Below are 25,325 nucleotides of genomic sequence, written 5' to 3' on the forward strand. Positions count from 1 at the left end.
CAAAATGCACATATTCACACACCTCGAATACCTACCAGTGATCTTACTGTGCCACATGTTATGTGAGTCACATCCACCCCTATTTGATGTTACAAGGTTCCAGCTGATTTCAGATAATCCTGTTTCTGCTATTTCAAAATAACTCAAACGCTACAACTCTTCTAGCACCTACTTTCACAAGCAAATGTCACGTCTTTTTCAAGATAAAATATCATATTTTTTATAGTACTTATGTATTTTCTAACTATTTAAGACATGTAAAAGTTTTCTGCTGTTTTTATTAGGTTCCTACCTTTTTTATGAATGTCTCTGACAAAGTTTTTGAGTCTTAAGCTCCAATCCCATATTCCCCATAATTCCTGTGGTTCTTATTGCATGATTTTGTCAAGCATGGTGATTTTTAGGAACATTTACATTATAGCGAAACTGCCTATACATGTTAATTGCAGAACATTTGAAAAACATACAAGAATACAAGAAGAAAATAATCACCAATGATCCACTACATTTTGGTAATATTTCCATGTCCATGTGGAAGGAAATGTTTATGTAAAAAATAGGATAAAATTTTAGGGCACATATTCTTTAACTAAATCTAGCATCTTGGATTTTTCTAATTTAATATTATATAATAAATGACACTACATAATATCCTCATTTCTTAAAATATTTTTAAAGAACATAGTCATGATATTCTGTATGGATGAATGAACTACACTCAGTGTTTGCAGGTGTGCTGAAATGCCCTATGACTGATTTGGTTTGGATGCCTGCTTTGATTGGTCAATGTTCATACTACATGTAACTGATTAAATATAATCAGTTCCATTATTTGGGACTTAAAAATTTTTTTTTTTTTTGCTTTTTTTTGCTATTATAAGTAGTAGTGTGATAAATATTCTTGTATATTCTTGCATATTTATAAATCAAAGAATAAATGTGTAAACACTGAATTGCTATATAAAAAGGTATGTGAATATTTTAAGGTTTTTACCACTTATTGTTAATATCTCTGCAGAAAAATTATGTTAACTTACATTTTGTGTTAAAGTACTAGAGTTCTTGTTCTACTGCACCCGCCCAACCTTAGAAACATAATTGAAACAAACACAGAGCAAACTACTATCTGTTTAGGTAACTGCAGTGTTATTAATTGGGTAAGGAGAACATGGAGAAAAATTAGAGGCTGACCCTTTTCTATAGGGAGGATATGTACATGGAAAGTAGTGTGATGGATAGAACTGATAAATGAGAATATTATTTTAAGTAATAAATAAGTAAATGTACTTTGGTTAAAGGGTTTGTGAAAAATGCAGGCTAGATAAGAGCAAAAGGAGTCTATAAAATTTCTGCTTTCTTGTAATCAAAAATTCTCAGTGATCCCAGGATATGAGAAAAATTTAATCAAAAAGAGTGGAAGTCTTATTTAAGACTCTAGACATCACTTCAAATGGCCAGATTTCAAGGTGCCTTCCTCATGATAATGATATTGTAAATGAGCAAAGTCACAAGTAAATAAAATGAGTTATAATTAGAAGTGGGACAATGTATGGTTTTGCAAAGCTCTACCCGGGTATAATTTGAGTCAAAGGATTTTGAGTAAAAGACAAAAGAATGAGCTCACCTTGGAAAAAAATAATTTAAAGGGCATATACAGAACCTAAGAGCTTAAGAACTTCCTAAGCAATATTATTATTACCTGCCTATTTGTCTCTCCAGTGTGATCACAGCCTTGAGCTAAATTAGTATGAGCAAAAGCAGGGAGGCAGAAAGTGTGAGAGAGATATGAAAGAACCTAAGAGATTATATGATTAGAAGATACAAAAGATATAATTAGAAAGAAAACATCAGAACCTAGGAGGAGCTTGAAGACCCAAGCATCTCCTGCCACTTCTCTCTTGGTGGGTAAAGATCACAGTCAATCCTGGAATAGAGAGATATCTGCTGAGATGCAGCCTGTGTATAAGGGACATGTTTGCCCCATTTGTTTGGAAGAGGTGGCCAAGATGGAAGCAGTTTAACCTGGGAGTTTGAGTAATAGGCAGAGCAATGAAGCCTGTTAGAGACAAAAATCAAAACAGCAGGCCCAGATTCAACAATTTCTGGCTTTGATTAATAGAAGATGAAAAGCAATGTGAATAAAAGCCAATTGAAATTCTTAACCCAGGTGTATTGTCAAAGAAATTTCAGCCTGAGACATAAAGACCTGTGATTTCTTATCTTGTGGCAACTTCCAGACCCCTAAATCTAACCCCAAAATAAGTGGACTTTTTAAATAGGAAAACTCCCAGTCAGGAACCATCCACAATGACTCTCTGAAATGTGGTTTTGGAGGACAATTGAGAGGGGAGACTCTCCCAGAGATTAGAGATTAGAACCAAAGGCAACCAATATGGTAACTAAGGAACTCATTTGCCTTCCCAAGTAGGGAAGCTTGCTCTTCCTATTCAGCAAAATATCATATATATTATGGATTAAGGTTTCTTCACTTTTTTTCATGCAGGAGTATTTATTGCCCACGTCCTATTTTCCCTTTGCCTTGTTTATTAAATATCTTGGTGGTGGGGTGGGAGTGGGAATAGGGGTTTAATTTATAATTAGCTATAAGATGCTGGACCATATGGAGCTACTTCAAACTTGATTCAGGAGCATATAACTGAAAGAAACCTTGGAGCTGGATACAGTCACAAGTTTGAGCAAGGGTGACTGTTAGTCACATTTGGAAAACTTGTCCAAGTTGGCAGGACCATCATTGAAAGTATAGATATGGGGCAAAGGTAGATGTAGATGCTGAGCAACCAGTTTGGACTTTTTTATGGCATGGTATTGTATAGTACACAGATGTAATTGAGTGAATCCAACTGTATATGCTTTGCAATTAAATCATAGTGCAGATAATCTCACCCAACATTTCTCTTTATGATTCTGAGCTTGATAGAAGACTTGAAGTTGCTCTTCATAGAGAACCTCTCAGTGTGCCTTTCTCTTACCTCTTAGGCCTGTCAATCACTTAGCATTCATGCTAATACACTCATTAGCCAAGCTGGTCAATAAGAGCACCCCATTCTTATGCATATGGTTCTTAACAGTGAGGTAGCAGGACCAGTCATTTTTTAGGGATTGATATGGCTACTTAAAGAGAGTCCCAAGGGCTTCTTTCCTTTTGAAAAGATCATGGGGACCAAGGCCTTGTAACTTGTCAGGGACCATCTTTGTAACCATAGAGAGAACCCAACTGTGAATGAAGACAACGCAGAAGAGAGAGAGAAAGATATCCAGTGATATTGTTTAAGCTTGGGCTGAAGTTAGCTTTAATCTAGGGTCTTTCTGCCTTGGCATTGTTGCCATTTTGGCTGGATAATTCTTGCATGGTGGAGAGGGTGTTCACAGATTGTGAGATATGTAGCAGTATCTCTGGCCTCTACCTAGATACTTCCCCAGTTGAGAACCTCTGCCATGATCCTAGGCTTTTTGGTTACAAGATTCTTAATTTCCTTTTTCTCTAAATTCATTTGCCTTGGGTATGTTACTTACAGTCCAGTTGTTTTAGTAAATATATTTTTTATAGCTTTTATTTGTAAATATAAATATATTAATTAAACATAAGCTCTAAAACCAATAAAGTAAGATTAACGATAATCTAACAGCACTAAATTGCAGATATAGTAATCATGAAAATATGTATATATGTTTAGTATTTTACATGTTAGTCTTGATTTTTTTTAACATGACAAACTCGTTTTTGTGTCAGTTATTATTGTTGACAGTAAACTTTTTAAATATTAATGTGTTATTTTGATGGAGTAATCAATTCAATAACGTGCCTTTAAATTTTCTATTACCAGTTAGAACACTTAGAACTTGTGAAATGTTGCAGTAGATATATATACCAAGATGGAAACTGTCTTGTAACTTTGTAACACTCAATAATGTAAATGTGACTGCTAAGATGGAGGAGGTAATTTGAGATTTCGTATAGTGATGTCATTTTTCACATGTTTTATTGTATTCAGATAATTGTAGAATAGTTGGTTATTTAGTGTACCATGATGTCATTTGACCATAACTTGATCTATATGCATCATTTACATTTTTAACTCTTTGTCTTTGCTTTTCTCAATAGCTGAAACAATTCCAGGGAACTACATCATTTATAGCTCCTTAATGTTTTTATCTAATAATAAAATCTCATTCTCTGAAATTTCTCTCAGTTGTGAATTAACATTGAAAAACAAAAGTTTTGATTTTGCAGCAGGTAAACTAATTCAACAGTTTGATTTAGAATTCTCTGTTGTAATGGTAGTCATATATACTGACCAGTATATTAAAAGATAAATTAGATGTTAACTAAAAAATATTTTTTAAACTTCATTCATTGTTACCACTTTTGTTTTAAAAGTAAATTCTCTTTGAAAGGGATTTTTAAAATAAGAAAAAAAAATTATATTTACCTGTATACTTGTTTCTGGTTCTGTTCATTCTTTTGTGAAGATTTCCATTTAATATAATACTTTTCCTACTAGAGGGAAGGACCTCCTTTAGCATTTTTTTAGTTTTCATTTTTCGATAATTAATTCAGCTTTTCTATTTCTTTATTTGTGAAAGATATTGAGTGTTTTCTTTCAGTACTTTAAAAATGTTGCTCTAGTGCCTTCTGACTTGCATTGTTTTTTATGAAGAATCTGCTCTCATTTCTTTCTTTTTTTCTGTATTTAATGTATCTTCTTATACTGCTTTTAGGATGTCCTCTTACCACTGATTTTAAGCAATTTCATTATACTGTGTCTTGGTATAGTTTTCTTTATGTTTCTTGTATGTTTGGGGTTCATTGCTCTTCTGTGGATTTATGATTTTTATTCATTCGAAAATTTTCAGTTGTTATTTTTTCAAGTTTCTCCCTCCTCTTCTCTCTTCCTTCCTTTTAGGACATAAATGACATGTATGTTAGATTGCTTGACGTTTTCCCATGGTTCAGGGTTGCTCTGTTTATTTATTTATTTTGATAACATCTGTCAATCTAGTTTACACATTTTTCTTCTGCAGTATTCAATCTGTTCATCCTATTTAGTATAATTTTCACTTTAGAAATTGTACGTTAATCTCTGAACGTTTGATTTGGGTCATCTTTATATATATTCCATGTCTCTCCTTGTGCTTTCTTTTATACCTTCTTAAACCTATGGAATATATTTGTAATAGTTGTTTTAATGGAATTGTATACTAATCTATGTTATTTCCAAGTCAGTTTCTATTGATTTTTTTCTCCTTATTATGCATTGTATTTTCCTACTTTTTGCATACCTGGTAATTTTTGACTGGATGTTAGACATTGTGAATTTTATGTTGTGTGCTAGATTTCTAAAATTTCTTCAAATATTTTTAATTCTTCTCTAATATGCAGTTAATTTCTTTGGAAAGAATTCAGTCCTTTCAAGGACTACTTGTAAGCTTGGTTAGGAGAGACCATAACATCTTTTAATCAAATTGTTGCCACTACTGAAGCAATATTTCGAGTATTACTCAACTTAATTTCCCATTTATTACGAGATTTCTTCACTCTGGCCATTGGGGACATGAACTATTCCCAGCCTGAGTGAATGCTGGGAATTCTTCAGCCTCCTTCTCTCTAGTGATTCTTTCCTTGGCCATGGAGAGTTTTTTCCACAGACATGCACTAATCAGTTCTCAGATGGAAATTTGAGGGAACCCTCTGTAGATCTCTGGGCCTCTCTTTGCAACTGTCTCCTCTCTGGTAATTCTGCTCTGTGAATTTTAGTCACATTGGCCTTCTTGAATTCTCAACTCTGCTTCTTCAATGAGGGGTGACAGTCACACTGTTTGGGTTTCCCTCCCTGCTGGATAAGGCAGTTGTAACTCTTACCTTGTTTCCTTTCTCTCCATGGTTACTGGGCTGAGCTGCCTGGTGTTTAGTATCTGAAAACCATTGTTTTATATATTTTGACCAGTTTTTAGTTATGTAAGGCAGAAGAATAAATTCAATTCTGTTACTTTGTTGTATTTTGAAACAGAAGTCATTGTAAATATACTTTTAATTCTTCTTCCAATTCATTTTTGGAAGAATGTTCTTTTTAATTTTCAAGTATTAATAAGGATTTTTAGAAGAACATTTGCTTATCTGTTGAAAAACTTTGTAAAGTAACTTCTTGTGTTCAGAGGATGAAGCCTGTACTATTTCTCCTTTGCAAATGTACTGATTTCTTTGATGTAAGTGACCTAATCTAAGGTCACTTTTTGTGATTTCTTTGCGTGCATCTTAAAAATGGTATTTAGTAGGAGTCAAATCTAAACATCCAGATAATCATATGTATTCAATCTTATTATATATTTTAAATACCTTGTCTTTATTTTGAGGCTTGGAATCATAGATTGCTATAACATTTACTAATTTCAAAGTGACTTAAAAAAAAATTAACCTTGTAGTTATTCTAAGTGCCCCTTACTACAAATTCTGAATTTCTTCAGTTATACCAGAACTCTTTCAGTAATCTTATATTCAGGAAGATACAAAGCACTTAATTCCTTTTAGTGTTTTGGGATAATTTCCATTTAACATTTCTTTAAAAATGGAATAAACAAAACTGAAACTTTACAAAAATACTCACAGAAAGAATAATGAACAAACTAATCTCTATTCTTCTTTGATGCCTATTTCTTAGGTGTTAAGATGCAAATTACCTTATGATATATTTAAATTTTTAAGGTCTACTTTAAATGAACCAGATTAAGAAATATATTTTTAAATAAGTATATGTATATTAAGAAATATATATTAAACATATGATATGTAAATTAAGAAATGAGCCAAGTTTTATTTGCTTATGTTTCTTAAGGATTATAAACAACTGTTAATAAATATTTATCTTTTACTTTACGTGCGCTTCTATCACTAAGAGATTTTAGTTCTGCAGAGAGAAGGATTAAAATAATAATAGGTCTAATAACTAGCTACTTCTGTCAGCTCTGTAATTGGGAGATCTGTCATCAGAATGAAAGCCCAAGAATTTTGGCTGGTAACACAAAATAGGAGACAGAAAACCTAAAAATCTTTGGAGCTAAGGAACTGAAACAGAAAACTCCAAAACAGGCTTGACTAGCATTCTCACAGAGCCAGCATGTATTCCAAGCTGAGTACATTACCTCCTATTTCCAAAGAGTCCTGCAAATGCCACCTAAGCCTGTTGCTATCTCATTCAGCTTTCTACCTAATTCCTCATTCTCAAGCCTTGCAGAGATTTTTAGATATTTTATTCTATAATTATCCATGTTTAATAATGAAAAAGAAAAAGGTTTTTTGGGGTTTTTTTTGGTAGCCTTTAGCTTTTTGCAATTGTCATTGAAGAGGCATTATGCATCCTGACCAATAATGCTTATATTGTGTGTGAGGTGGGGAGACTTTCTAAACAAAATAAAATAATTACATTTGGTTTACACATGAATGGTATAGCTGCTCTATTTATTATTTCTGGTGTCAATACTTGTCTTCGTTCTTTATAATTTCCCATTTTATAACTGCAGATGTTGGTTCTATGTTTCAAAATATACCCTATTTAAAAATACATTAAAATTTCACAAAATTACACTTAAAATTAAATTATGAATAATTCTAAAATATTCCTTACTTTTTAAAGCTCAAGATTAAATTTTTTGAGTAGTTAAGTCTCAAGATAAAATTATTTGTGTATTTACTTGCTACACTTTCTTATTATGATTGGGAACAGCATCTTCTCTGAGGAACTAACATTAGCAGATGAATCAGTTATTATCACTGTCAACATGCCTTTGTTAGAAACCTTTATTTAAACAAGATGGTCAGGCCAGTTTAATCTGTTGACAAAACCCCATGTGTGAATAAGTATAGGACTTAAAGGGGGAAAAAAATGTGATGAGAAAAAAATTTTTGTTTATCCCTAGGCTCTTTTTTTTTTTTTTTTCCAAGCGTGAAATTTGCCTCAGCTTAATTGCTTTACACACATTGTTGTGACGTTGCACAATTGGGAGACAGGAAGAAAAAGAGGGAGCTTTGACTGTGTGGTATGTATCTAAAAGAGTGTATTAAAGAGGGAGAAGAGAATGAACACATAAGCAAGCTGGTTTGACCAGAAACAGAACTGCCTGTGACAGATTAAGAGACAAGCAAGGCTTGGAATCTGAGAGCAAGCAAAGAGAGTGGAAATTTACAGCTGCCTGTGTGAGTGTTCAAGTGATCATTTTCTGCTAACGTTTTCCGGTGGTAACTGTTACTCTTCAAAGAGAGACAGAAAGTCAAGACGGGATTGTGGAAACTCTTTTCTCCACCATGCCTTGGTAATAGGAAGCACCCTCTATTGAATGGAAGATAAAGGCTACTTCATCTAACGTGCTTTGAGCCCAGGAGAGAGCTGTCTTCAGCACCTCACCATGTGTCTACTTTTTGTTGCTTAGACAAGCCTGGGCATTTCTATAACATTTGGTGAGTATCCGCTAGGGTATAGAAAAAGAATTAATATGGTAAATGTTAGTTTTAGTTGAAGTTTTAGACTTAGCGCTTATGTGTGCATTTTAAATCATGTCGTTGTTTCTTTGTGCATGATAAACTGCTGTTACTAGGAGAGGTTTAAAAAAACAACTACAAAACAATACTTCTCTGTTGCCTACGGCACTTGAACCACTACCAACTATGTGTCCGTGAAATATCTTATTTTGGAAATGGGTTTTTATTTACAAAGAGTTTCTAAAAATAAAATAATGACAATATATCATTTTTCATGTTTTTCTTTCAATTGCATGAAAATTCAAAAGTTATCTATGTCTAGAGTCAGTAAGTTTGAAATTATAGTTATGATGTTTGGTATTATAAATTACTATAAATTAGAGCATTCTCTCATGATTCAAATACAAAAGTTAATCATTAAAAGAATATATAATTTAAATGTTGAATGCTCTGTTAGATCTAATGACACATGATTTTTTTCAGTCTCCTGTAATGAAAATTAAAATTAGACAATTTACATATCAGATTTACCATTTGATACAAAATGAATGCACATGGATTTTAAATTAAGGAAAAGCAGTTCTTTTGTTCTTAAAGCTGATACCAAGCTCCCATATAATGTTGGTCTGATGAAGAACTAATATAACAAGATGTATATATGTGTGTAAGCAATAGAGCAGAAAAAGGAAAATAGATCTTAAAATATGCATTCACATTCTGTTATAAACTTAACACAAGAGATCATATGCTAACTTTATATATGTCCTTTTAAAGGCATCAATGGAAGGTATATAATCATTCCTCTGTGGGAGGAAGTGTATATTGTTAGCTGCTAAACTGAGTCATTGCATAAAGATAAACCATTCCAAGCAAAGTTTCTAATCTATTCTTTGCCAGCCTCAAAAATATGTTTTTATTGATTCAAATGAGTTCTTTGAGACAGAACAACTTAGCTGAAATGAAAACTTCAGTAGTGCCAGTAAGCATATTAAAAGGATTTGTATCTAAACATAAATAAAATGGCTGTACTTTCTCTGATGTTTCTTCTAAGTGTGCAGAAGCCTGTAGAACAGGTTTTGTTTTGTGAGGTTTTTTTTTTTTTTTTTTTTTTGGCCCGTTGGTCTGTGTTTAAGAAGGAACTCAGCTGGTCTGTGGAAACCTTTTCTGGATCAGTATCTTGCACTTAAATTTGTCAAAAGTAGATACAACAGTGATAATATCACAAACAACTTTTACTTCTTCACAGAATTCCCCACACTCACTCCTTCTTGGACTGATGGAGGATTGGCACACAACTTCAATATTCAAAATATTTTTTATTTTAAACTAGTAATTCTTTGATATTACCTTAGTGGTGATACCATTTCTTAAGCCCATAAGAGTGTAAATATAGAAATAAAGAATAAGTCATCCCCAGTTGACAGATGTTTTGTACTTGGGAAGTTTATTTGTGAGTGGGTTCTTGGGAATTGGGGACTCCCTTGGAAAACATTTAACAAATGACTGTTAGGCTTTTATTAAAAAGCCTAAGAATGTATTTTACCCACATAGTAGCAAAACCATTGCCATCCTGAAAAAATATTAGAAAATCAATTCTAGTGATGAAACTAAATATAAAAACAATTATGTTGAATAAGGCATTATCTTTATTTATTATGAACATTAATGCTTGAAGAAAAGCAAGTTTAATAAGAGGTAGATGGGTATTTGGAAGGATGCTTATCAGTAGGATTTCTAGGTACCTTTATGAGCTTTCAAGATTGGTTGCACTGTATATGAGATTAGTCTCACATTAAAATCAGTGATTTTCCTTTTCTTCGCTACAAGACTATTTCTAGCCATTGCTTTTATGCTTATTACCCCATTTGTGAGCTTTAGCTTCTCTCTGGCACAGAAGTAGGTACCTAATAAATAGATACACGATAAGGGCTAAACTCTTTTTGGTTCACAAAAATGAAAATGAGTAATTTTTCATAAGTATCCAAAAAAGGAAGGGGATTTATGGATACACAGTTTTTATTATGAGAGAGAGAGCCTGACAAGAACTGACTGAGCTGTGAAATGCAAACAAAGCAATAGTAGTACAGAATAGGCCTAACTGTTAAGGGAAAAAGAAAAGACCATGGTATAACTTGGTAGCGATCCTGAATGAGTAGGGGTGGTGATGAGGGAAGCAGTTTACAAACTAGATATCTTGAGTACACGAGGCATTCTGACGTAAGGTGTCAGCTTTAACTCAGAAGAATTATGTATTTGCATATGTCTACTATGATCCATACTAAGAAATATGGCCTGTTCGAAAAACTCAAATTAGGTCAATCCAAATTCAGGTTAGTTACACTGGTGCTAAAAGTTCTTCTAAAGTGCAAATATATAAAAGTTAGAAGTTATTAATGCAATAAACAGATGTAATAAAGTAATTAATAACATGATAACAATAGAATGAATGTATGTTACACTTATCTTGTATAGTTTTAAGTCAGAAAAACTTTCCAATTTGACCAAAAAAGCACTGTCTTTCTTTATTTTAAAAAAAAATTAAACCTAATTTCAGAAAAGTTCAGGAATTGCCATTTTTTTATGTGGCAAATCATATTTAAAAAGTAATGATTTTGCATAGTCCTAAATGGCATATAACAGGTGCTTAATAAATATTGATTGAATGAAATAAGATGGGATAATTTGAGCAGTTTCTTATTTGAGATATGGATGTCTGTGTTTACATTTACATATATATTGAAAATGTAGCTTAAAGATAATATTTACTGATATTTATTTAATAAGGAAAAAAGCTATTAAAACTATATTAGCATGCTTTTTAATTATGGTTCTCCTTAGTATTCCATTGATAATTAAAATAATTGGTTTAAATTGAAATATTTGCTGCTTGTAAATGAGATAATATACTTTTCAGTTTTGTAGCTTAGATGTCTTAAATTTTTGGCAAGAACACATCTAGTCTCTTCCAACTTTGGAAGGTATGAAAGATTATATTAATCTACCCAGGCAGACAAACTATACAACCTAGAAGTCAGCATATGAGCTATCTTTAGCTAAATCACTTTCATCTGTACTCTCTCATGTTAATGTTTTTATAGATTGACAGTTCAGAGACAGGCACAGGGGCTTACTGAAGCTATGAAATAGTTATATTTTAATTATAACTATAAACCTTGTCTTAATACAAATAACAGTAATCAAAATTTTATGGTTTCTATGTGTATTATGTATGTGTTTACAGGAAAGACTTAACAAAGTGAATTTTGACTTTCCATTAATGAGTCTGTTATGAAGAATAACCACTGTGAATTTCAGAGATCTGATGTTTGATTATAGTTACTAGTTTTTGAGAATACTGACCTATCTTCAGATCTCTGTTATAAATTGAGATTGTGAAATTCTAATTTAAATTATCATTCATTGACAATCATTAATAGCTAATAGGTGTAAAAAATTTTAGCTTCAACGAATGATTGGAGCTGTCAACAAGAACATTACTATGAACCTAATGAATGAAATTACTGGTTGTTTTTCCTGGAAGAGTAATCTAGTAGGTTATTTATAACAAATAAATTAGTAATTGTATTCCTAACCTCATATGCTAATTTTATTTTTAAATTATTTCAGTGGTTACAGTACATTATAATTAAAGAGGAATTCCCAAGAACATGGGTTTCTCTTCTTATGAAAGAATTTTTATTCTGATGTAAATCTGGTCAAGGCTTCCAGATGCACGAGGATGCATAGAAACTTTTCACAAGTTTTTCATTTCTATGTAAATTATTCATACTTAGAAAATGTCTCTCCCTCAAACTCGTTAATGAAACTTATAAAAACAAAATGGTTCCTAGTCATTTTGAACTGAGAAAAAGGATGATCGGTGAAAGTCCTCATTTATACTTTCTTGTCTATTGATTTTCACTTATTTCTATAAATATTCAAGTACAAAATTCTATTGGGATGCTTTAGGATGTATATTTAAAAATGGAATAGTCAAAGGATAGAAGACATTGAATGGAAGATAACTTCGAATGTGCTTTATAATGGCTTTAGTGTCATAGTATATGTAACTATAATGATATGCTTTGAAGTTTATTACCTCTGTGACGGTAATTCTAAATTACGATTTTGCCAGGGGTAGGGATGGCGGGATATAAGGAGAGAGACCCACCTGAATACAGCGAATACAGTAGAACTTTTAGGTAAACTTTTTTTATTTTAATATTTACATTCAATCAAATGTACCCATTTTAAGAGAATAGTTCAATGAATATTGACAAATATATACATTCATGTAACTTCATCTCATTCTTAAAAAGTGAATCTTATAGGCCCAATTATTTGCCAAGATGCACTTTTAATTGCATTATTTCTATCTCTGAGTTCTATTTGGAATACAGATTTTTAAAAAAATGGTACTTCCTGAACTTATCTGAAATTTTTTTTATGTGATGGTAGGTTTATTTATTTATTTGTTTTGCATTCAAGAGACGGTATCTGTTCCTTAAGTTTAAATTATCAAGCTCAAAGAAGGAATTTTGGAAATGTTCCTCTCTCACTCATTGTTGATCATAAACTAAACTTAGGTGAAGGGAAAGGAGTCTCAATTTTGAATTGGCTTCCTTACAGTGAGTTAGCAGTTTGGTTGTACTTTTTATGGTTTTACCCATGGGAATCTTGAAAATTATCTTTGCTTCAGAGATAAATTTCCCACTCCCTTAAACTTCAGTGGAAGCCTTTAAAAACAGGACTATTATTGAACAGCACAATTTAAGGTTGGATATAAAGGACTAGAAATGCCCATTAGCCTCCGACAGATATTATATTTACTTCCCTTTAAAATATTTTAAGGGATAGCAATGAGGGCATTTAGTGCCCCAAATGACCTTTTCTCTTGGCTTCCCCTTCTTTCTCTCTTCAAATACTCCTCTCCTCTTACTTCACCGAACATATTCAGATAGTTTCACCCAAGTGATTGATTTTGGTCTATCTTTAATGGCATTTACACATAAGTTAGAAACATGAAATATTTTACTGTGTATTAGGAAAGGGAATGTTGCCAGAATTGAATACAAAATCTACAGGGAATGAGTTCCCTGGGAGCAGAGCTGAATAATCTTGTTTGGCTTTTTCTCCAGAGTCTGAGCCACTTACTACTCTATGAAATTTCATAGCCAAAGTAACAGAATTCATTTTGTCTGACTAATGTTTTGAAAAGACAGGATGATCAGATATTCTGCAGTTTGAATTTTTAAAAACCGGTTGTTTAGTCATTAAAAATATCATTTACGAGGTGTTTCCATTATAAAAGCATTTGCATGATTATTAAACAAAGTTTGGGGGGAAAAAAACCCAGAAAATTTGAAAGAAGAAGAAAATTATCCACAGCCAGCTACCCAGAGGCAATCACTATTAACTTTTTAAAACATTTTTTTTCTATGCATAGGTTTTGTCTACTTGTATTCTTGTTTGCTTTTACATAGTTGTAGTTAAACTCTATAGTGTGGGATGGTATTTTTAACATTTTTATTTTTTCACATTCTTTATAAACATTTTCATAGCCATATACTGTATTTCATCATACCATTGGTTGTAAGGCATATAAGAAAGAAAACAAAACTGCAGTTACTGTAAGATCTCATTAACTGTAAGAAGTGGAATTACTACTAGGTCAGAGGTTGTGCATATTTAAAGTTTAGATCCATATAGCCATATTACTGCCCCGTTTTTTTTTCCCCACCAGTAAGAAAAGATAGGGCTTGTTGCATCTTACCATCAGTATATTTGAATTCTCAAAACAACAGCAGAAAACTTTGTTAAATCATAGGCAAAGCAGTCTGTCACTTTGAGTTTGCATTTTTTCATTATAGAGAATAAACATTTACTATGTATTTAACTGGATTTTCTCCTTTGTGGTTTTCCATATCTCTATATAATTTCCTTAATGATTTTCTTAATTCATTCTAAGAGATCTCCTTTTATAATGATATTAGTTTTCTGTCTTATTTTCATACCACAGGATTTTCTTATTTGTTGTTTGCCTATAATTTATTATTTCATCCACAAAAATTCAAAAATTTATTAGATTTGTAGCATATTTGTATTAACTGATTTTTCAGTCTTTTCACTTGAGGTTTATTTCATCACTTCTAAAATTAGAGAAATTATTTTATATCCAGAAATTTTTTCACTCATATTAATCACACTTTTAATTTCATTCCCTCCTAAGTAATCTATCTTTTTAAAATTTGTTATCCTTACTTTTTTTGTATTGTTAATTTAGTTACCAAAAACTTTTTTGGGCTTGTGATTGGAATTGTATCAAACCAAGGACTTGCAGAATAATTGACATTTTATTAATATTCATTTTTTCTATTCAAAAACAAGGTTTTTCTAATCAGATCTTTTATTAGTTATGTGCAGTTTTCCCATATAATCTCTTTATTGTTTCAAGAAAGAAAAAAATGTGCTCATAATAAATAATGCAGAAAAACACCAAGAGAGAAAAATTTTAAGTGTATCACAAATCTCTGCATAGCAGAGCCATATTCCAGAAATCGTTCCATGGTTATATACATTTAAGAAGATGGCTTGTTGAAGGATTCAATAGACAAATGGATACGTCTAGGATATTTTTAAGAACAACTTTCATTTGTTTGTTTTCTACTTTAGGAACACTACTTATTTTAAATTATCCATTGTCAGTTTTCCATAGCAATAGATTATTTATAACTTTTTGTTTTGAGATAACTATTGATCACATGTAGTTATAAAAAAATAATATAGTCTAGCCGATGTACTGTATACTTGAAAATAATTTAAATAAATAAATTTTTTACAAAAGAAATGTCTTTGGAAAGTCAGTGTAATAACTCAAGATGTCCTCTTCAAATAAACACACTTCAGATTTCTTAAAAAAAAAAAAAAAAAAGACATTCTGTATGCCCTTCATCCAGTTTCCCCCTATGATGACATCTTGCATAACTATAGTATAGTATCACAATGACAAAATTGACAGATACAATTTACAGATCTTATGTAGATTTCACTGGTTTTACATGCATTCATGTTGCATGTTTGTATATTTAATTCTTTGCAATTTTATCATATGTGTAGTTTCATGAGAACATCACCATAATCAAAATGCAGAACAGTTTCATCACTAGAATTTCTTCTACCTTTCTTGGCTACAGCCATCTTCCACCCTCACCCTTCCATAACCCTTGGCATCCTCTGTTTTCCAGCTTTATAATTTTAACATTTTAAGAATATAGAATGGAATCATTCAATATGTAACTTTTTGAGATTGGCTTTTTTCACTCACCATAATTCTCTTGAGATCCAGGTTGTTGAGTATATCAATAGTATGTTTATTTTTATTACTGACTAATAGTCTACCATATGGATGTATCACAGTTTAACCATCATTGCTTCCAATTTTTTGCTGTTACAAATAATACTTTGAAAATTTGTGTTCAGGTTTTTGTTTGAAAATAAGTTTTCATTTCTTTGTGATCAAAGCCTAAGAGCGCAATGGGTGGTATGGTGATCATATGTGTAGTTTTGTAAGAAGCTGCCACATTCTTCTTTAAAGCAGCTCTACCATTTTACATTCCCACCAGTAGTGTATGAGCAACCTAGTTTCTTTGCATCCTCACCAACATTGGGTGTGTGATTACTATTTTTTATGTTAGTCATTTTGATACGTGCATAATAATATCTCATTGTGTTTTCTGTTTGCATTTCCTAATGGTTAATAATGTTGAACAACTTTTTACGTCCTTCTTTGCCATCTTTATATCTTCTTTGGTGAAATGTCTGTTCATTTCTTTACCCATTTTCTATTTCGATTATTGGTTAATTTACTGCTGAATTTTGAGAATTCTTTAGCTGTTCCAGTTACAAGTTCTTTGCTGGCTATGTGTCGGTTATGTGGATTTTAAATATGCTATAATAATATACTTTTATATTTAACTTTTTAAAATTAAAATTTGTAGTTTTTTTCAAATATAGATCTGAAGTAGACATTGTAGGTAGTTTTCAGTATGAATGGGATATGTTTTTCATTATTTTTTCTAACTTGTTATTGCTTACATATGAAAGCTAATAGTTTATGTATATTTATCATGTATTTGACTACTTTATTCAACTCCTGTTAAGTCTGAGTTTTTTTAGTTATTCATCTTAGATTTGTAATGTATATAATCATATTGCCTGTGAATTGCACATCCTTCCCTAATTTTGTACTAATTTCTGTTTTATATTTTAATGCATTGATCAGAACGTATAAAAATGATAGTGCGATAGTAATGGTTTTTGTGTGTGCCTCTTTTTAGTGATAATGACTCCATTAACAATAATTTTTTAAAAATTCTTCTAATAAAAAATAGTCACTTTTGTCAAAACCCATAGAACTATATACCACAAAGAGAGAACTTTATGGTGTATAAATTAAAAAACAAAAAACAAAAAAACAAATATGAGGCACCCAAAATGTAATACAATCTGTAACAAATAAGTAATTACAATATGTAACAAATAACTTATTACAAGTGAATGACGAGTTATTAAATAACTCATTACAAATGAATGACAGCAATAATTATGGAGCAGGAAAGAACTAACCTAAGAATCTTTGGAAATAGTATTTTGACTGGATACAGGTTAAATACAAAAATAATGGTACACAGATACTGTTCTCTATTTGGATTTCTCACAGGGACATGAGTTAGCCATTTAAAAAAAAAATTATATTTTTATTTTTTTCAGTTATAGTTGGCATACAATATTATATTAGTTTCAGGTACACAACACAGTGATTAGACATTTATATAACTGGTAAATCCATTACCCATCTGATACCATACATAGTTATTACAATACTACTGACTATATTCTCCAAAATTACTTTATAACCTCATAACTATTTTATAACTACCAATTTGTTCCTTTTAATCCCTTCCCCACTTTACCCATCCTACCATTTCCCAATCTGACAACCATCAAAATGCTCTGTACCTATGAGCTGCTTTCTGTTGTTTGTTTTTGCTGTTCTCAAGATTCCTCATGTGACATTTGTCTTTCTCTGTCTGACTTACTCCATTCCACACAATATACCTCTAGGTCCATCCATGTTATTGTAGGTGGCAAGATTTCATTCTTATTATAGCTGAGTAATATTTCATTGTATATATGTACCACATTTTTTTTATCTATTCATTCATTGATGGACACTCAGGGTGCCTCCATATCTTAGCTACTGTAAATAATGCTGCAGAAAACATATAGATTCACATGTCCCTTGAAAGTAGTGTTTTGGGTTACTCCAAATAAATACCCAGAAGTGTATGGATAACTGGCTCCTTCTTTGTCTCTTGTATAGCTTTTGTTTTAAATTTTATTTTGTCTGGTATAAGTATTGCTACCTCAGCTTTTTTGTTCATTTCCATTTTCATGAAACATCTTTTTTTCATCTCTTTATTTTCAGTTTCTATGTGTCTTTCGATCTGAAGTGCTTCTCTTGTAGGGAGCATGTATAAGGGTCTTGTTTTCTTTTCCATTCAGGCTTGCTGTCTTTTTATAGGATCATTTAATCTATTCGCATGTAAAGTAATTGTTGCTAGATATGTAGCTATTGCCATTTTATTATTCCTTTTTTATTTTTTTTTTCTTCTTCTTTTTTAAGTTCCTCTAACATTTCCTATAATACTGGCTTGGTGATGATGAATTCCTTTAGCTTTTTTTTTGTCTGAGAAGCTCTTTATCTGTCCTTTAATTTTAAATGATAGCTTTGTGGGTAGTGTGATCTTGGTTGTAGGTGCTTGCTTTTCATCACTTTGAATTTTCATTCCAGGTCCTTCTGGCCTGCAACATTTCTATTGAGTTATCAGCTGACAGTTTTATGGTTGCTCCCTTGTAGGTAACTAACTGCTTTTCTCTTGCTGCTTTTAAGATTCTCTCTTTGCTTTTCACCTTTGGTATTTTAATGATATATCTTGGTGTAACTGATTGTTTTTTAATTGAGCTGAGATTTATTTATAGATTTTATTTTATTGGTGTCTTTGTCATAAACTGAAATAATTTTTATTGGACTTATTTATTTTCTCTTGCTCTTGATTTATTTATTTTTTAAAAAAAATTTAAGCATTTTATTTATTTATTTATTTGTTAGACATTTTATTTACTTTCCCCCCTTATTTCTATTATATGTAATCTATAAATATATGTCCTAGTCCCAATAATAATTCATTGTCATTTTTGTTTTAGTTATGTCCCTTGCTGGGTTTATAGCAGAATTGTGTGTGTGCACACGTGTGAGCACTAACTCAATTTGAATCTTGATTTTTTTAGTTGAATTTAACACATCTATATGTATTTTGTTCTTATTCCTTCTATACTATTTTGTATTCTCTAATTACTATTTGCTTGGCCTTTACTTTTTCTTTCCATTCTTAATTCTTAATGATTCAAATTATTTTTTGTTCTGTATTCCCCTTTTGATAGTTGAAAGTTCTACCTGGTGTATCTATTGTTCCCTTGAACAAAGTCTATAAAATAATTTTATTTATTTGTGTTTTTCCAGGTTATTGTTTATTTTTTGTAACATTTTGCCTCTATCAAAATACTTTAAGAGTACTTTAACAGTTGTATTAAGCTTCACAGACACATGTCAGCCTTTATTTAGACTTAACCATAAATTTTATTGGTTTCTTTGCTCAACTCCATTTCTTTTTCATCTATTTTCTCACTTTTATATTTATTTATTTTCTTCCTTTCTCTTCCTCTAGTCCTTCTCCATCTCCTCCCTTAGGTAATTTTACTTTGCCCTCACAAATGCGTAATAGTTTGACTGAATATAGCATTCTGGATTAAAAATCTTTTCCCCCCAGAAACTATGTAAACAGTGTTTCACTGTTTTTTAACATTTGCTTTTGAGTCACAAATGTTGATTCTTCTCTTAGAGTATATTTCTTGGGTGCTGCTCTGGATTTTCCCTCTCTTTGGAAGTTTGTAAGATTTCTCCTTAGTCTCAGAGTTCAGAAGTTTTAGAATGTTCTTAGAGTCGACCTTTTCACATTCTCTCAGTATATCCCCTAGCGTATGTAAATTTGAAGACATGTGCCTTAGTTTAGCTCAAGGAAATCTTCTTCCATTATTTTTTTTTGTTGATTTATTTGCTACTTTTTCTTTGTCAGTTATCTCTGTCTTTCTTTTTCCTTTAAGAACTCATATTCAATCAATATTGGGATCTATCCTGTATATTTCCAACCTTTCTCTGAAAAAGTTCTTATTTGTTTTTGTTTGTCTTTTGCTCTCCATTCCAGGAGATTTCCATGGCTTGGTCTTCAAGTTGCCTATTTGTTTATCACTTCTGAAACATTCAACCAGTCAGCTATTCTACTGCGTTTTTATTTAGTCATGCATGCTTTTAGTTCTACGAATGTTTTCTTCTTCACCATTTACTTCTTTTTCATAGCAGCCTGTTCTTATTTTATGGACATGATAGCATATCATATTTTGGAGAGAGGGGATATTAATATGTATTTCGTCTTATTTTAATGGCTTTTCTCTTCCTCCTGTCCTGCACCCCCAGGTTTTGCTCTGTTTATAAATAAATATATGTACCTTTCAGTTATTCTCAGTCCATTTTCTGTGGGGTCATTTCTGCTCTATGCAGTTTTGGATTACCATGCTGCATTTGGAAGCGATCTTTTCTGTCCAAGTCCACAGGGTATTTCTGCCCTTTTCTTGTGCTTTTTTTTTCTTCTTTAAATAGAACCTACGTTTTGTGTTATTTATTCTGCTTATTCACTCTTGAAAGTGGAAAAGTACAACAGGGCCAGTGACAGTCCCTGACACTTGTGTGCTGCGTAGCCCGCTATCAGCAGTAACACTAGAGGGCAGGTTGATGCGCAAGGCCCTAACACAGTTTTCAATGCCCAGGAGGCTTTTATCTAGTGTCAATCTGTTGGAATAACATGGCATCTTCTCTCCTGGCTTCCTGAATTGCTGAAATATAGTATATGTTCTAAAAATTCTGAAGTAGATTTTATGAAAAAAATTAGTACTACCACTTTATATCCATAAGGCACCATTTTCAGGATTCCCTCATTTTTTTTTTTTTATCTTTGGCCAAGATGGATATGAGAAGTTAAAGATTCGGAGTGAATATAGATAAGCAAAGAATAACCGAGAGCTCACCCTATATGGCCCATCTAATTTAAAAGTATGATGCTCTTTCTTTCTTTAAGAACCCCCTCTGTGGTATGGAGGTTCCTTAAAAAATTAAAAATAGAACTACCATATGATCCAGCAATTCCAGTTTTGGGTATTTGTCTTAAGAAATTGAAAATACTAGTTCAAAAAGATATATGTACCCCCCATGTTCACTGGAGCATTATTTACAATAGCCAAGATATAAAAACAATGAAAGTATTCGTTGATGGTTGAATGGACACACACAGACACATACACAGAGACACATAGCCACACACATACACATACACACAGCCAAACACACACACACACTGGAATATTTATTATTCATCCATTAAAAAGAATGAAATCTTGCCATTTGCCACAACATAGATGGACCTTAAAGGGTATTATGCTATGTGAAATAAGCCAGACAGAAAAAGACAAATACTATAAGATATCACTTATATGTGGTGTTTACAAATAAAAACAAAAGCAAGCTTATATATAGAGAGAGTACAGATTGGTAGTTGCCAGAGGTGGCGGGTTGAGGAGGATGAAATGGGTGAATGGGGTCAAAAGGTACAAACTTCCAGTTATAAAATTAATAAGTCATGAAGATGTAATAAAAAATAAAATAAGATAATTAAACTGGCTTTAACAAATAAATATAATGTATCTTGGCTTTCCCAAAACATTTGACAAAATTTTTCTTAATATCTTCATGAATGAAATGGAAAAATATGAGTTAAATGATATGACTAGGTGAATTCACAGTTAAACAAAAAAAGAAAAGAACCCAGATAGAACAAATGATACCCAGATAAGGGTGATTATTTCTGAATCATAATGATCAGTTACCAACTTAGAACTGGATAAGTACCATGTGTTTATTTAGCAGGTAGTGTTGAGTGCCCCTTGGTGCATTTCTTAAATAACAGGTGGAGTAAATGATATATTTGAGGTGGGTGCACATGGAATGACCAGCTCAGTTTCCCAAATTGTAGAAAGGGTAGCCTCTAAGTTTGAAGAGTATGGGGGTAGGTGTTCATCCTGGGAGTTGTGTGAGCCTGGCCGTGGTCTGAAGAGAACAGTGCAGTCAATAGAGTTTCACATTAATTTGAAAGAGATCTGGGGGCTAGAACTGCATAGTTTGAAAGTATGGGATTTGGTTTCCCTCAACTGAAGAATAATGAACCTATGAAATTTTAAAACATCGTTAAACTAATTTTATATTATAGTTATGACAGTAAATAGATACATTAAAATATAAAAATAACGAATTTTAAAAAGGAATACTGATTTGGAGGCATTATATATAACATGTGTTAATTCCTTCTGTTATATAATCCCATTGTCCCTAAAATGTTTGCTTTCTGCACCTAATAATAAGCTCCAAAGGACAGGGATTGTATCATGGTTCTATCCCTAATACTTAGCAAGATGCCTGTGATTAGTAATTACTCAGCTTATTCAATAAGTAAGTGAATGAATAAATTCAAACCAATAGGCAAATGAAAAATTGGGAGACAGTGAATCAAGAACTGCTGGCTATTATATTAACATGGATATCCTGAATACATTTGTAATTTTACTAGAATTAGCATTAAAATTCACTTGTTACATTGAGAACTAAGCAGAGCAATAGGTAATAGACAAAAATCGTGTCATGTCATATATATAGCATACTGTAATTTGTATTCTGTTTTGATGTCAGAGAGTACGTATTTAGTTGAAATTCCTGCAGTTGGCTATCTTTTGTTGAGTGCTACATGAAAAAAAGATAACAATCACACAAATGCTTTTAGCCTTTAAAAGAATTTTTAATGCTAAATATTTGAACATTGAGTATTTAACATTCAAAGGATAAATTTATGCATTTTAAAAAATGTATAAGGGACTCAAGGAGCCAGAAATGTCTATGGCAACTAAGAAAAAAATTATATCTCAATTACTATGCCTTTCTCTATAGTGAAATAATTCATTAACTATGTCATGGAACTTTTTGTAATAATAGCAGCTAAACATTGTAGGGTACCTCACCTATACTAGGCCCTGTACAAGGTGCTCTGCATACCATTAATCCTCACAACAACCCTAAGAGGGAGATGTTATTATCCTCATTTACAGATAAGAACACAGAGCCTTAGAGAGATCACACACTGTGCCCAAGACCACCCAAGTTCAAAGCAACGGATTGCTTCCTCTGCCCAACTATCCAGTGACTGTTTCGGCACCCACCTCACCTCCACATTACATAAACTTTGAAGTACACTCTGCTTTTATTTATTTATGTTTAGGCATGATTATTAAAGGAAAACCTAATGTGTCCTTATAATTTTATTTTTGAGCTTTATAAAGGGACAAGACACAATGTTCTTTCAGTGCTCTCTTTTTTGTACTTAACACCACCCACTGAGATTCACAGTGTGATCTTCACATACTTAAACTCTGAGTGCTCTGCCAACTTTCTGTATCAGCTTTAGAGGCTGACTGTGGACCTTTAACATGCTTTTCAAATGTGTCCTTACCGTGAAAGTGGACAAGTTCCCCCTCACACTTAACCTCCCCATATTGGAAAGTTGAGGCATCCCTATCGAAAACAGCATCCCTACTGAAAACATGAAATGCTTTTTAAGTCTTCTGTTTAGCATCAAAATTTATACCAACAGTTTGATTTCTACTTGACTATATATATATAACCCTTTGGAATTCTAGATCACAAATGATACCGAAGGAATTTATTGGAAGGGTACAAGGGTAACTCACAGAATCTGACAGATATCCTAGGGAACCAGATTTAGGAAGTAGTAATCTAAGGGATGAGGGGTTATCTTCATTATGGCCAAGGTTATGCCAAAGAAATAGCTGAGTTAGAGTGCTGCTGTCAACTGATGTGCATGTCTGTGTATACATATTTATGCATAATCTTCATCGACTAACTGCACCATTGTTAAAAAGAAAACTATTAGGAGAGATAGAATTAACCCAAAAGTCCATCAATAGGATATTGGTAAAATAAACTATAATAATTTAATAAGAACTTGCCAAATAATAATTATATAATGTATCTGTATAATGGAATACTATATTGCTATTAAAACACTGTAAATCTAAACATGCACTTACAGAAAAATATTCAAAATATAAAAAGTGGGGAAAAGTTGCAAAATATTATATTTAGTACCATTTTATTTTTTTGTAAAAAATATTTATGTATATATTTATAAAAATTCAGGAGGAATATATGCCAAACTGATAATAGTTGTCACCTCTGGGTAATTAGTCAATGGGAACTTTTGATTTATTACATCGTACTTCTGTAATGCTTGAAATATTTTTGCTACTAAATGTAAAGTAAATGAATATTCCTCTACTAACTGGAGGCTTCAATTATGAGATTTTTTCCCCTAGTACTTACATTTTTAGTGTAAATAGGTCAATGATAGTCATATTTGGCTTTTCTGCTCTATGTAAATAGGTGTTCTCAAAAACAAGAATTGGTTCTTTCTCCTTCCTCCTCACCTTCCACCATGGTAGTCCTCATTTCATCAGTGAGAATGGTTTTTAATATTTGAAGAGTAAATAAAAAACTGCTTCTAAATAATTTTACATTGCAATTTTGCGATTGCTGTGGAGTAGCATGCTTTTAAATATTGCTTTACCACAGTATGTGCATCTTAATGCCCCTCTAGTTTTATATGTTTTATTTTATCTATTATCATCATCATCACCATCATTATCATTTCTACCTTTAGTCAAAACACCTAATTTTATCTGCTTATTCTCTAAAAGTACTCCTTTTCTCATTCTTGCATAATTCTTGTTTTTCTATTGTAGGAAAAATTTTTAACTTCGAGGAAACACTTTATAGGTAATGTTTTAAAAATATTTCCTATGTATTTAAATTTGGCATACGACAATGAAACTCATTTTAGTTTGACTGATTTTAATATTTCTAATTACTGAATGAGAACTTATTGAAAACTTATGACAATTTAGTGTAATTTAATCACGTTAAGAGTTAAATTCATAATTTTTGTTGTTTGTTTTAGCATTCCATATTGGAAGAAGATATTTCTATAGATGAAAAAATGCCTTTGTTTAGTAAATCACACAAAAATCCAGCTGAAATCGTGAAAATTCTGAAAGACAACTTAGCCATTTTGGAAAAGCAAGACAAAAAGACAGACAAGGTATGAGCTAAAACAGTAACATTATTATTAAAATACATGTATTCCAAGACCAGAAACCAAAATAAAAGCTTAATGAAGAACCACAAATATGGTCTGCGATGGGGCGCATAGGGTCTCTGGAAATATATTTCAATTGATTTCATGTTTTATGCAACTGATAATTGTCTAGTCTGTTGTCTTGAACTCTTGATTTATTATCTAGAGCCTCTGACCAAACTTGGATCCCTCTAGATGAAGTAGCTTAAAAATCTAAGGTATTATTCTGGAATATTATATTGGCATAAAGGGTTAAACATTTTTATTTAAAGATCAACCAATAGTTTCTATTGCAGTGAAAATTCATTCTAATATTGTTTTAAGGTCCTACCATGCAGAGCTTCCTCATAAGAAAGGCTTTTTGGTATTTTAGTTATTCCCCTGAAGAGATGTTGAATCCTACATAT

General features: G+C 31.9%; 1 protein-coding gene across 6 annotated transcripts in view; it reads left to right on the forward strand.

Annotated features, from left to right (window-relative positions):
* Nucleotides 1-25,325, forward strand: part of CAB39L (calcium binding protein 39 like) — a 129,724-nt gene that overhangs the window by 52,861 nt on the left and 51,538 nt on the right. For 3 of the 6 annotated variants that reach the window (XM_036228567.1, XM_016143128.2, XM_036228566.1), the window contains 3 exons: nt 7,958-8,470; nt 24,527-24,560; nt 24,742-24,882. In XM_036228567.1, coding sequence (XP_036084460.1) covers nt 24,781-24,882 — 102 coding nt within the window. In that variant the 5' untranslated portion in view covers nt 7,958-8,470; nt 24,527-24,560; nt 24,742-24,780. The remainder of the gene's footprint in view (nt 1-7,957; nt 8,471-24,526; nt 24,561-24,741; nt 24,883-25,325) is intronic. The other 3 variants (XM_016143127.2, XM_016143126.2, XM_016143129.2) reach the window with 3 other exon arrangements.

Source organism: Rousettus aegyptiacus, unplaced genomic scaffold (assembly GCF_014176215.1).
Source record: "Rousettus aegyptiacus isolate mRouAeg1 unplaced genomic scaffold, mRouAeg1.p scaffold_m13_p_11, whole genome shotgun sequence".
NCBI classification, from domain to species: Eukaryota; Metazoa; Chordata; class Mammalia; order Chiroptera; family Pteropodidae; genus Rousettus; species Rousettus aegyptiacus.